Raw genomic sequence first — 13,349 nt, forward strand, 5'->3', positions numbered from 1 at the left:
AAATAGCTGTTAGCAGTTCGTTGGTAAAAGTGTTTCCGAGCTTCAGATCCTGGTGCTGCTAAAATTTCATTATCCCTCCACTATTCTGCTTGAATGCAATGCTTATAATGTAACAATGTCAGAGCTACGCATCCAGAATGTGCCTCTGCAAAAAAGGGCAGAGTAACAAAGAAAGTAGCTTTGTGCTAATGGGTTTTCCTTAGTCCCAGAATATCCTATGCCACCAATTTCCTACGCCAAATTCTCCTGGCCCTGTGCCCAGAGTATCGTTTTACTAATTGACCAAGCAAGCCAAATATAGTATTACCTCACGATACTCTGAGATCTACCATACATTTTCCAGATGCCACATAAGAACAGGACTGATGCTGCAGCTCTCTAGTATCCAGGATTTCTTGCATTTGAGAGACACCCAGCTCCTGCATGTATCTTTTACCATTCCAAAACACCAGAATGGCAGCACAGAGAGGAAGGGGCAGAAACTACTGCAGGCAGGCAGACCACTCTCCTTACATCTATGTACACAAGGCCCAGCTCAAGGCACGAATTGGCTCTGGAACACTTGACTAGCAGAGGTAACAAGTGCACCAAAGAAAGGCAGAGTGTATATGCACACAATTGAATAGTTTTTTCAACTCAATTCAAACATTAAACAGCTCAAAGGGGTATAATTTATTTTACTTTGTTATGGTGGTGCATATATGAGCAGAGCAATAGCTTTACAACCAGCAGCCCAGATGCGCTGTTTTGCCATAAGCATAACAATACAATTCTAAGTGTTGCAGCATCATTCTTAAGATGGAAGTGTTGTAGCTGCATACTTACTACCTGCGAGGTTACAACACGCTGTGGGGTGTCAGGGGTTAGTTGTTCCATTACAAAGCAGGTCACTATGTGAGCACTTCACTTTGGCTACTCTCATGTTCAGCATTAATAATTAAAATGACTTTGCTGAACTGATCGCTGGGGCTGATGACAAGGGGTAAAAGTAACTTAATGCAACTGATAAAAAAAAAAAAAGCAAAACAAAAAAACTCTGGTGAAACTGCAGGTTGCCTCCCCTGTCAAGGCATCTGTGGTGTGGCTACAGAAGGAATTCAGCAGTGTGGTTTCAATCACATCACTGCCCTGAAAGTTTGCCCTATTTCAAAACACATAAATGTTCAAACATCATGAATGCATCAGCATGTATACAATGAAATTAAAATCTTTAACACAGGTTTCCAGAAAAAAAAAATTAATAGTGCCACTTATTTTTAAATGATTTCATAACAACACTTTTAAGTGAAAGTACAAGAGTCCAAACTAAATTTCGTAACGATGGGCTGCATGCAGGAGAAAGTGAGCAACACTGGTGTTGGTACTGAATACAATCTTTTCATGCCGATTCCTGCACTTAATTCACGCAGGATAAAGTGTTTATGTTGATTAATGTCTAATTTTACTAAGATGAAAGCTTGGTGATACAGGGCAATAAATAAGAAAATGCATCTTCAGATCTCTCAATGCTGAAAGACTGAAAAGTCTCAAATATAAGATTTCCTTACATTTAATTTATGGCATTAGCTATGGCTTTAGACATGATCATTGAAGCCAAGCTCATTCCTTTATCAAAAAGCCTACTTAAATAGATACTTCCTGACAACAAAGAGATGTTGATCATTTTAAATGCTGGCAAAGTGCAGTAGCACTCAGGTAGGTATCATTCTGGTTTCCTTAAACACCTGTACAAACAATTATGCTTTCTTGTATGTCCAACTCCATTTATTGAGTCAGTAACACTGCAGGTAAGAACATGCAAATCTAGCCAAACTCATGCTTTCTAACTTCCTTGAAATCAGCTAAGACAGGGAAGAATATTGAGTAGGATTATCCCTATAGAAATAAAACCCACAACAGAATTGTTACATTTCATTCACCCTCATTTTTTTTCGTTTCTGTTTGTCATGCCTCACTCATCCATACCTTAAGCCATAAACTCTTTGGAGTATTAGACCATTCCCTTCAGTGCATCACTAAGAAATCTCACTTCAGCTGCCCACATGGAAGCAGCAAGATTCATTTGCACCTGAGCACTAATGCTGGTAGCTTAAATGTCTATCTGCTCTGTAACAGCCTAGGTTCTCATGTAATTCAAAGGGCTGTTATCCTGCCACCTGTGGCAAAACAAGCCAATTAGTCCTTTGTATTTGAGTAAGGAACACATGACTTGCAAACAAGTCAATATATGTACTTGTTTTGTTTTCCAGTTAGTTTATACTCAACGTAGTAGATATATTTGTCTTGCCAAGTACTGTCCACAGATGTTTCTCAAAGATACCTGCAGTACATACACTCAGAAAGGTATTAGAAAAATGACAGGAGGGGTGGGAAAAAAGACGTACTTCTCTGTAACTATACACACATGAAATGTGATCCTTCTGTGAGCTGTGGTTGTGTAGATGAAGCTGGTGACAGTGACGATTCTGGTGAAGAAGGCAAACTTTTCACTGCGAGTCATACAGCAAGATAAACAAGAAAACAAGTTACACAAGGCAAAAGCTAGCTGGCTTACATAGTAAACATAAGCTTGAAAATCACCATTTCAAGCCACAATCAGTATAAGCAGAACCAAATGAAAGTTACACAAGTTAAGACTTAAAATCTGATCAGCACAGGGAGCACAACTTCAGGGGACAGTGTAGCTGTTGTCAGCAAGGGCCGTTTCTTTCAAGAAACAAAACATCTCAGAAAAGACTCAAGCCTATACACAACTAGTAGATCATCTCAGGAACAAAGAACAGACACACGAATACTAACATGTTATGTCAGAGGAAAAAATACGTACAATTTAACTAGCTGGGATACTTTCAGAACCATCTTTATATCCCAGCTCAGGTTAACTATTTGTTATTCTGCTTGGTGCTACAGAGCGCATTACGTTACAAGTTCCAGTTTTGATTACCAAGTCACAGGAAAAAACTGCTGACTGCATTGCAAAGGTTCAGGTCACCTTTTATATCCATAGATCGAAGTATCTGGCTTACATAACCACTCCCATTACTGAATATCATAATTACATCCTAAATTCTATAATCAACTTCCTCCTTGCCCATCTGCACCCCTCTTCTTTTCCTCTTTGCACAAAATTTTGCTTTTTTCCACCTTTTTGTTCTTGCAAAGTGCACCGCAGGTCTTTGTACCAATCAGCTAATGTCTTCTGCTTCTTCAGCTGTTCCTGCATCTGAAATCACGACCAAATTGTGGTTCACAGTTCAAAACTCGAGGCTGTCCATCAGCCAGGAGATCAAATAGTTCATACATACCTGGGATTGAGATACTGTTCTATAAGATAAAGAGGGAAGGATTTGCTCCAACCAATAACTACAAGATGACTTAATTTTTGGCTAAAGTCAAATAATCCCCTGAAATAAATGCTACCACAAAATCTACATTAAAACCTCAGAAAAATGGAATTTCTGTAGCTACCCAGCAGGAAACTACTTTTCTCTATGTTGTAAAAACCTATACTTAATATTCAGACCAGCTCAGCGCTTCTCAAATCACAAGGGTTTTTGAGCATCAAAAGACATCATCACAATGAAATGAAGTTTTTATATGTCCCGTGTAACTTTTGTTTTAGTCAAAAACTCTTTTCCATACCTGCTGTTGCCTGATTTCCTTTTGAAGACTGTGCTGCTAATTCAAATGAAGCAATAATTCCTTTTTGCTCTTGAACACTAGCTGCTTCACTTTCTTCTGAACTGGTTTTGGGTTTGTGGTTTGAAACTGTGGTCACACTCTGCAAGCTGACGGAAAAAAAACCACAGCTTTTAGAACTCACTAACTTAATTTCAAGTGCTAGCCACTAAGTATAGGAGTCACAACTTAATTTTCTTTTGTTAATAGACAAAGTTGCAACTGGTGAGTTTGTGGAATAGAAGTTAAATACGTATTTTCAAACCCTTCTACCACATAAAGTTAGACCTAAAAAAACCCATATGCTAGAAACTGAGTTCTTTTCCTTAGCATACTCATACAGGTTCCTGCTGTGTGATACCTATTTTGATGAAGAATGCTGTGAGAAAGTTATGGTCTAATATAAGAACTCAGGATCGACTGTGAAACTGTAGAATCTGCACAACTTACAATAAAGTTAGGAATCATTAAAGAGAAATATCTGATATACAGTCTTTGTCTAATTCTGCAATACTCCCAAACTGTCAAATAAAGGTCAAAAGGTATAAAGTAAACTGTTGAATCTGTCTGTAAATGCAATGCTTTCATAAACGCCAGTGTTAAAGAGCTTGTGATAGAAGCCCTGGCTGAAGGTTTCATATTAAACCGATACAGAGCTTGGACTGACACTACTAAGTACATTTTGTAACACAAAGCCAGAATCATGAACATATCTGTAACTTGGGCAGCACCTGGGAATAAACATCACCCCTCGTACCAACTCATTACCTCTTACAGAACTCCTGCAAGTTTCTTACTGGATTTCTCTGTATGTAAACCACTTCAAAACATACAAGTATACCTCAGAAGTATTATGACAGTATTTCATTAGTTGCTTGGTACGTTCAACTAATAAATACAATATGCAAGTTTAAAATAGTCTTTGAACATCTTGTTTTATTTTTACCTTATATCACCATCATGTGTTTCTTCCACTTTATTATTCTTTTCCTTTTCTGCTTTCTCTTCATTATTCACTTCTTTTGAGTCAGATACAACATGTGTATCTGATAAAAAATCATCAGTTTTTGTCAGCTATAAAAAAATTGAAATCATGAAACAAAAAAGCAGTAACACCCACTAAGTGGTAGATAAGAAATAAAGTATCAGGAAACAGTTTTATTAACAGACAAATTTTGCCATCATGTATACTTAGTAACTTAGAATTACATAACTTAAGAAATTTTTATCAATGCCATTCAGGTTAATAGAGTTATCCTGAAACTCAGACCAGAGCCAATGGGTAGAGCTCGTCTTAATTACTTCCAGAACTCTTTGGACTGCAGCCTGCCTAGGTTTTGTATGCTATCCCTCTCTGCACAATGCCAAAGATTTCAGCAACTGCAGTACTTGAGCAATGAGCTTGAATATTGCTCTTAAAGGTTTGATTAGCTAGGACCAATATTAGCATATTATGAAATACTCCTTTAAGGGGTTTGCATACTTAACACAAAGCAACTCTCAACAGAAAGTGTTCTAGAAGAATAACAAACGCTAGCTATTTGATTTTATAACATTCTAAAAAACAAACAAACAAAAAAAACAAACAAACCAAATATAAAATAGGAAAGAGAAAGGAAAAAGGAGTGGGAAAATAAAAGCAACAGGAGATTAATGAAAGAATACATAGTGAAAAAGATAAAAAAAAGTACACACAAGATTTTAAAAATATGACACTCCAAGGAGGATATGATTACATGGAAACAATTCTAGTAATCTGTTCTCCACAGTCAGTCTGCTTTTGCTGAGTCCTTAGGGCACTTTGCTACCAGAAATACAGAGGTAACTCACTGCTAATGGAGCCTGAGATGATATCAAGACAGAAATCAATCTGATGGCCAAACAGCACAGACTACAGTTGTGCCTACTTCTACGTATGAGTTGCTGCATCAGCCTTATGCTCTGTCCTGCACAGTGTTTGATGCACTAAAGCCAACCATGGAAAAAAGTCAGGTGTATAAAATGACCATCAAAAACCACACAGATCAATGATTATTAAAGATGCATCAGCACTGGGTTTGTTTCCAAACCCAAAGAAATAAAGATCATATGTGTTTTTAATTTTCTGGTCAATCAAGACAATAAAAGAAAATTAATGTGAAATGAAGTAAAGTTAAGAGGAAATTAGAACGAAATTTAAGAAGACTGTATATACATATAAGAAAATTCAATCTCTAGGCAATCGACTGATCTGATACCATTTTGCACTACTACTACATTTTTAAAATACAAAAATATATGTTAATCTTCCAAGAAAAAGGAATTTTGCTTGGCTTCCCATACCCTGCTGTCTGTGGTTAAAAATACTTTTCTACTGCAAGATAGGCTGATGAGCAGTGCAGTTAAGGAGAGTTCAGTACCTCTTTTGTAAAACCTGAATTATGTTCTTGTTCTCCATCATGTTTTACTTGCACTATTTCTTCTTCAGGACTTTCATTTTTTTGTTTCAAATTATTATCTTTAGTGGTGCTCTCTAATTCCTTTATGTGACTAGATACACTTTCATCCTTTTTGCGATTCTGCAGAACAAAATTGATATAGAGACATTTGTTCTAAAAACAGTTGTTACAGCGTCAGGTCCAAGTCTTGTGTTGTGCTAAGAAAGCTGTCTGAAAAACTAAAGCATCTTAACTCAAAACAGTTTTTTACGTGACATTCCATTGCTAAGCATTGAAGCACTGAACATCACAGTTCAATAAGGATAATGTTGGCTTTTTTCTTTTTCTTTTTAAGAAAAAACTTGGAATTTTCTCATTATTATGCCTTTCAAAACAGTTGAACCTAGCTGCTTTTTTACTTTTCAAGATTAATCTCCTTTTCCACCTGCAAAAATCTCCAGCACTTCTATCCTCTGAAATTCCATTCATATAAAAATCTGCTGCAGGTGCAAAATCAGCTGCACACCTATGTGCACTCTGCCAAGTATCTCAGGTATCTTCCAAGTCTTTGCTGGTAACTGATTTAACAGAGGTCAACATAATATCTGATAATGGCAGAGTATAAGCAAAAGACACTAAGAACTCCGTATCAGTTATTCCTTAAAAAAGTCTACTGTACGAGAATATGTTTGATATAAACATTTTGAGGAAGGGTGGTAGAAGTGACTTAAGATTCTGAACTCTGAACATTATGTTGGCATAAGAGTGAATCCAACAGAACTGAAGTTCCTATGTGTTGCAACACACTAAGTACTAGGGTGGAGAAAAATGGGATCCAGGAAAGTAGTAAATCTTCTGGCTGAATTCCTGCCTGATTTAGCACATGCATGTTGAAAAGGGGAAATTCTATTAAAGTCAGTCTACAAATCAATCTCTCTGCTTTCTTAAACAAAGTATGCACCCATATCTTACACTTGCCCCAAACAATAACACTTGTTAGACAACTTCCTTTACTATTTTGGTAATCACTTAAAAATTACATAGTGGGCTGTTCATAAAATCCTTTTATCTTTCCTTTCTTCACACGCAAAAAAAAAAAAAAAAAAAGAAAAAAAAAACCAACTGAAAAGATTTCCAGCAGTTAAATGTCACTGTGCCACTTTTCTGTATGAAATCAACAGGTATGGAAAAATTTCTTTTCTCACCCATGTAGCTCAGAGGACTGGAGAACATGCTGACATGACCAGCATCCTTCAGAACATCCTTCAGCAGCAGTTACTGCTGCTGCTGAGAGTCTGACCGCTTTCCCATCCTATCTCCCTATGTGCTGGCAAGCCAGGTATGACACACACGACTGCAGTTTCCTCACCCTGAGTTATGAATTAACTTAAGGAATTGGTGAGAATCATAGAATCATAGGATGGCCTGGGCTGAAAAGGGCCACAATGATTATCTAGTTTCAACCCCCTGCTATGTGCAGGGTCACCAACCACCAGACCAGGCTGCCCAGAGCCACATTCAGCCTCACCTTGAATGCCTCCTGGGCAACCTGTTCCACTGCGTCACCATCCTGTGTGAAAAACTTCCTCCTAATATCTAACCTAAACCTCCCGTCTCAATTTAAAACCATTTCCCCTTGTCCTATCACTCTTTCACTATCCCACCTTCTAAACAATCGTGATACTCAAACGTGTAAATTCTACTAGAAGAAACATCTGCAGAGCTTTGCTTTGAACTTCTTGGGAAATGCCAAGTTAATCACAAAAAAGTTTGGAGGAGCCACTACATTCAGCTACATCACTCACGATGTGGCCCCAAATAGATTATCTAATGCAAAAGGAAAACATGAATTCACTGCCTTCTGGCGATCCAGTGCTGTTGAAGGAACTTCCCTATAGCTCTGAAGACAATTTAGTGTGCTCAGAGGAAAAAAAAAAAAAAAAGCTAACATATATGTGAAAATAGGCACCTTCTAAACAGTGTGATGCATTTAATCTGGTCTTGGATAAGCAGATACAAAACATAAAAGGAGATATGTGCATGTTATTGTAAAAAAAAAGTCAGCATGATCTGAAGAAAAAAAAAAAAGTATAGCAGAAGATGGAAAACATAACTTCTATTGAAAAAAGAGAACTAATTTCCTGACTCAGCAGTCAAAGAAGTAGTAGACTTACAACTGTTACGTGGAATTTGTTTGTTCAGAGATTTATTGTAGTTCAGAATTTATTTATTTATTTAAGACATATTTCCTGGTCAGAGTCAAGCCTCATCTTCTCTGCCCACTCTTGCATGTTCAAAACACACTCTGCTTTGCCTTAATTGCTTAAGAATGCATGAAAATGAAAGTGATTTATTTTTCTGTATTTATGGACTCAGCACAACTAGAGAGCACCAGTTAACACAATCATCATAAATATACATTCCTATCTAGAAATGTTTTATAACTCATGTTATAGATGTTTGAATATGTTGCATGACAGAAAATCTTCATAATTTATACATCAAATGAATTGTGGTTCTCCCTGATACTGCTTTTAGTCACAAAGTGTGCATTCATGCCGTTTGCTACATCTGACAACAAGCATTAACTGTTAACAAACATCACAACGGATAATCAAAGATCACATGTAGAATTGAATTACTTATTGCCCTAAATAAGTGACTTCTACTGTCATTAGGTATAAACATGAAGGTTGTCATCGCCCTTTTTCTTGTGTCTGGCAGAGAATTGCAACAGCTTCTCTATATGAACAATGTCAGTTATTAGACACCTATACTGTCACATGACTTTTCAAGATTATTACTTTTGTTATTATTTTTTAAATTGTTTTTAAGAACTTGGACCAACCTGTGCTGATTTGAATGGATTATCTCTGACAAAAGATAGATTCTGTGATGTTGACTGGTCTGAAACACCAATAATATTTAGTCCTTTCCTCTTCTCTCTCAGGCAAGCTTGTTGGTGTCTTTTTATTCTTTCCATCTGTTCCTCCACAGTCATTCGAGGCCGTGCGCTTTCTGCAAGACACAACTGCTCCACTGCACTTCTTGGTCTTTCCTTAAAAGGAAGAATATACACATTCTTTAAAAGCAGCAAGATTCTTAGCTATTTAGCTTATCAGAAAGATCACCTAACGACTATTAAGAAGCAGAGGAATTGTGGGCAAGAAAAGATCTCTCGTGTATACAAACAAAACACAAGATTAACAAATAAACACCAAAATTAAAAATACATTGTTTTTTTTAAACAGTGGTATTGTTATCATCAATGCTTAACATCAAGACAATGGGTACAAACTTTTTCAGAACTTTTGTGTGAAGTTGAAATAATTTACCAGATATTATACCAGAGAGCTGACTCCCCTAAGACGAAAACTTAGGAGAAATTTAACGACTGAGGACATTTATACCAATTGATCTAATATTCACTTCTGCCTTTTTATTCCATTCCCAGCTGGGGATCACCTAATGGCAAGCTCAGGCTGAAACAAACTGAATTTAGCATCGCTTAAAAATGTGTAGTTCTAAGCATTATATCATTCCTGAAAAAACAATGGCTTTACCCACTCTAATCCTGAAATTCACCAATTTTCAGATTTTCTGTCATAAAAAATACAGAACTATTTACTTTGGGCAAATGGTTGCCTTCAGCAGATTCATAGCAACTGGCTTCACTTCTGCAAGTGGTACTCTTTTTCCATTCAGCATCTCTCTGCTCTCCTATTCTTTCCACAGCTTATCCTCACCTATTCATCCTACAACGAAGGCAGAAATTTTCCCCACTTTTGCCTAAGCTACATGTAAACATCTGCCTTCAGCCCAGAGACTGCAGGACTCTAACCTGACATTCCAGGTTTACTACCCACATACTGATTGACATTTTCGCTTTCTGGCTGCTTTAGCTTTTCCCAGATCAATTTAGTATTAAAATAAAATCCCCTACGTATTTTACAGAGGCTGTTAAAATGCTTCATAATCCAAATATACTCTTGAAAGCTTTTAACGAAAGATGCTTCATGTCTTTTCAGCTTAAGCCCAAACTTCAGTTTCCAGCTGCTTAGTAGATTTAACATTACCATGTAGTTCTTAGCCAGCTTTAGTGTAATGAAATCTCTTTGCAGTTTAACATACATGACCCTTACGATTTTGTTATTTTCTCTACAGCTGTCTCAGCTAACTGAATAGATTATATTTCTCTTTATATCACAGTGATTTTTATGTAAAGGAAATTAAAAAGATAGCTGCAACTTTTCAAGTAACTGCAGAAATTAAACTTAGAAATTAACACCTCATTATCCATCAATGCTTGAAAGCTACTTTAAATTACCGTTCTTAGATCTATCTTCTTGTTCTTCCTTAAAGTGACATAGGATGCTATTGTTGAGGATTCTGGGGTTGGTGATTTGGTTCTGGGTGGTACAACTCCCACTGGGAAATGTGAGCCTGTGAAACAGTAAAGCAACATACTAAGTCCTATGCAAAGCATAATCAAACAGCACATTGTTTTCTACTACATGCACGTTGTCAGCCTCGGAAACTACTCAAACTCTGCGTAACTGTGACATCCATTAAGGTATGCAGGCAGATGACCAGCAGGTTAGGCAGAGAAGAGCATGACTAAATACTGCATATGGCATGAGAAATTGCTGGACATAAAAATAACAGTGAGAAATGGACAAAAGTTAGACAGTGCTGTGTGCAATGGCTAGACTTCACATATGGTTAAGGGGGAATTGTGTGAAAGATCGTTAGGCTTTCATAGATTCATAGGCTTCACAGATAACGGGAAGGCAGAATCTGGGACTTTCTGTGGAAGAGAGCTTGCAAGGCCAGCAGGTGACCATACCAGTACAGCTATTTAAAGCCAACATTACCTAGGTGATAGTACTGGAAATAATTTTTAAAAGGTTGGACTGATGCAGGAAAAGTAATTACAAGTGGATTGCTTATTTGGGTAGAAACAAAGGTTGAGAAAAAGAAGGGGCAAGGCAGATAGGAAAAAACAAGCATGGCATAAAACAGAGGGGGAATAAAAAGGCTCAGCTTTGTGTAAGCAAATTGTTTTTCAGTATGCTTGTCTCATCAAGTCCTGAGCCTGACAGTAGCAGCCTGTCCATTCTTCTTACTAAACTTTATTCACACATATTTTTCATGTAGGTTTTCCTTTCCATGTAGTAGCATGTGAGAGAGGGGGAGACAGATCATAGGGCTGGGGCCAGAGAGATGGCAGAGCCTGCACGTGCACAGGCTGGCTACCACATGGGCCGTAGGTATGGATCTGCTACCCAGGAGGACTCTTCTGTCTATGCTAGATGCTAAATGAACTTAAGGCAGCAAGCAGAGCATGAGGTTTGGGAGCCAAGTGTCCAAGAGATTTTTAATCTCGAGATCTCACTACTGGAGAAGTTGGAGAAACTCAAGAGCTGGCTGCAGGAAATACCATAGGTGCAGGCAGCCTTTGGAGTGGCCCACTCACGTGTAGGTATGAGACCAGCCAACAAACTTTCAGTCTGGTCAGCTGGCAAGTGAGAAGAGGATCATGGTTATCTCTGTTGTTCCGCTTTTATGTGAGTGCTGTTTTTACTTATGCAGCGCTTGCAATGTCACTGGTCTCAAAACTGTTTTACAGTTGTGGTTAGCTGGGTCTGTTCAGAGCATGTGTGCCCGTGCACAGTGCCTGTATGCTCAGCCTTGCAGCTCATGGACAGAGAAGAGTAGCAGCCAGGGTCTGTCTGGCTGGGAGCTGAGGATATTCTGTGTCCTGCTGCCCACCATGCATTCTGCCTTTTATAACAATAACTCACCACTGGAGTTTTTCTGCTTAGAGAACTTCTGCCAAAATGTAATTAAGCTAGTAGAAAACTGAACGTAAAAGTCACAAAAGTATACATATATAACTAGGTAATATGTTTCATCTTTCCTTCTTCATACATGCAGGAAATCAAAGTATTAAAAATACTGTTTTTTTTTGCAGTTTTTGCCTATAAAAATGGACTTGTATTCTCCAATGGTCAAATTACCTCCCCTTGTTTTTCCTGAAGTCACACTGATTTCAGAGGACATACTGACTCAGTCGAAGGCTCAACTATTTCTCCAAATTGTCTGATAGGCTGACAAAATAGTCTGGAGTTATTTGAATGCCAAATACATCATTCAGAACAAAAACTACAAAACAACAGTTTGGGTCTCCTTTACACATGAAAAGGATAAAACACAGCTTAAGTCCATTTTCCTTTAGTGTCACTTTTATGTGCCACTCAGGTCATAAATATTCCTCTGCTTGCAGAGAGCTGTATGGGTTGCTTTACATAGTCCTGTTAAAACGTTTCTCTGCTGTCACTTGAAACGGGAGGGGAAGGGCTGACAGAAAAAAACATCAGAAATGTTCAGTACAGTAACACGCACAGTGAGCGAGAAAAACATTAAAAAGTTTCCTCTGAAATCTACTTATTTTTCAGAAGCATTCTGAAAAATGTCATTTAAGGATGACTTCTTAAAACAGATTGGAGGTTTCAGACGTGAGCTGCCTTTGAGTTTGTTCCCCTTAGAGCTTATAAACTCTTATGACAGAATGGCATAAAAATGTTTGTTGGAACAGCATATGGTTATAATGTCATATGCACTACAAAGAACAAACAAACAACAACCAAAACCAGGAAGGGTTGTATTTTTCCTGCTGCATGGGATTGTTGTTATAAGCAAACAAAACAAGAAAATAGCTGTCAGGAAATCCAAAAGGAATGGACCAAATGATAAAGCACAGCTATGATAAACTCACTTCACTCTATTTTGAATGAAGACAAATAGCCCTCCCTGCACTCGCTACCCTGAACTCCAAATACTATTTATAGTAGAAGAATTTCTATTATTACTGTTCTTTACTGAAGGTTGCTTTATGGAAGTGGACATAATAAAGTTAACTTCCATCTTTACAGAAAATAGAAAGTAGACTAGGGCGCTCAAGAAGTATCAGCTAGCTTTATATAGTTAGTATAGGCTTCTTATGTTGTCTTAATTAGTCTCCCTCGTGTCATAAATGCCTGTAAGTAGTCTGAAACACCATGCGCCAAAAAACATAAATCTATAACAAAAAAGGCAACTTTAGGTGGTTGGTGATTAGCAAATCTCGGGCTAAACTGAATATTTTTACCACTAAGCCAGAAGTAATTTAATACCCAAAGTGACTGTTACATCTCAGCAAATATCATATTCAATCTGAATTAAGCAATTGCCTGTAAGTAAGTGCAAGCTTAA

The 13,349-nt window shown here is 37.6% G+C and overlaps 1 protein-coding gene across 3 annotated transcripts in view; it reads right to left on the reverse strand.

Moving 5' to 3' along the window:
- Positions 1-2,394: 2,394 nt before the first annotated feature.
- Positions 2,395-13,349, reverse strand: part of PLEKHA5 (pleckstrin homology domain containing A5) — a gene marked incomplete at both ends in the record, with an annotated part of 163,758 nt that continues 152,803 nt past the window's right edge. For all 3 annotated transcript variants that reach the window (XM_079546745.1, XM_079546744.1, XM_079546743.1), the window contains 6 exons: positions 2,395-2,489; positions 3,643-3,788; positions 4,625-4,752; positions 6,078-6,236; positions 8,944-9,153; positions 10,423-10,538. In XM_079546745.1, the coding sequence (XP_079402871.1) occupies positions 2,395-2,489; positions 3,643-3,788; positions 4,625-4,752; positions 6,078-6,236; positions 8,944-9,153; positions 10,423-10,538 (854 nt within the window). The remainder of the gene's footprint in view (positions 2,490-3,642; positions 3,789-4,624; positions 4,753-6,077; positions 6,237-8,943; positions 9,154-10,422; positions 10,539-13,349) is intronic.

This window comes from Tetrao urogallus (assembly GCF_951394365.1).
Source record: "Tetrao urogallus genome assembly, chromosome: 1".
In the NCBI taxonomy this organism is placed as follows: Eukaryota; Metazoa; Chordata; class Aves; order Galliformes; family Phasianidae; genus Tetrao; species Tetrao urogallus.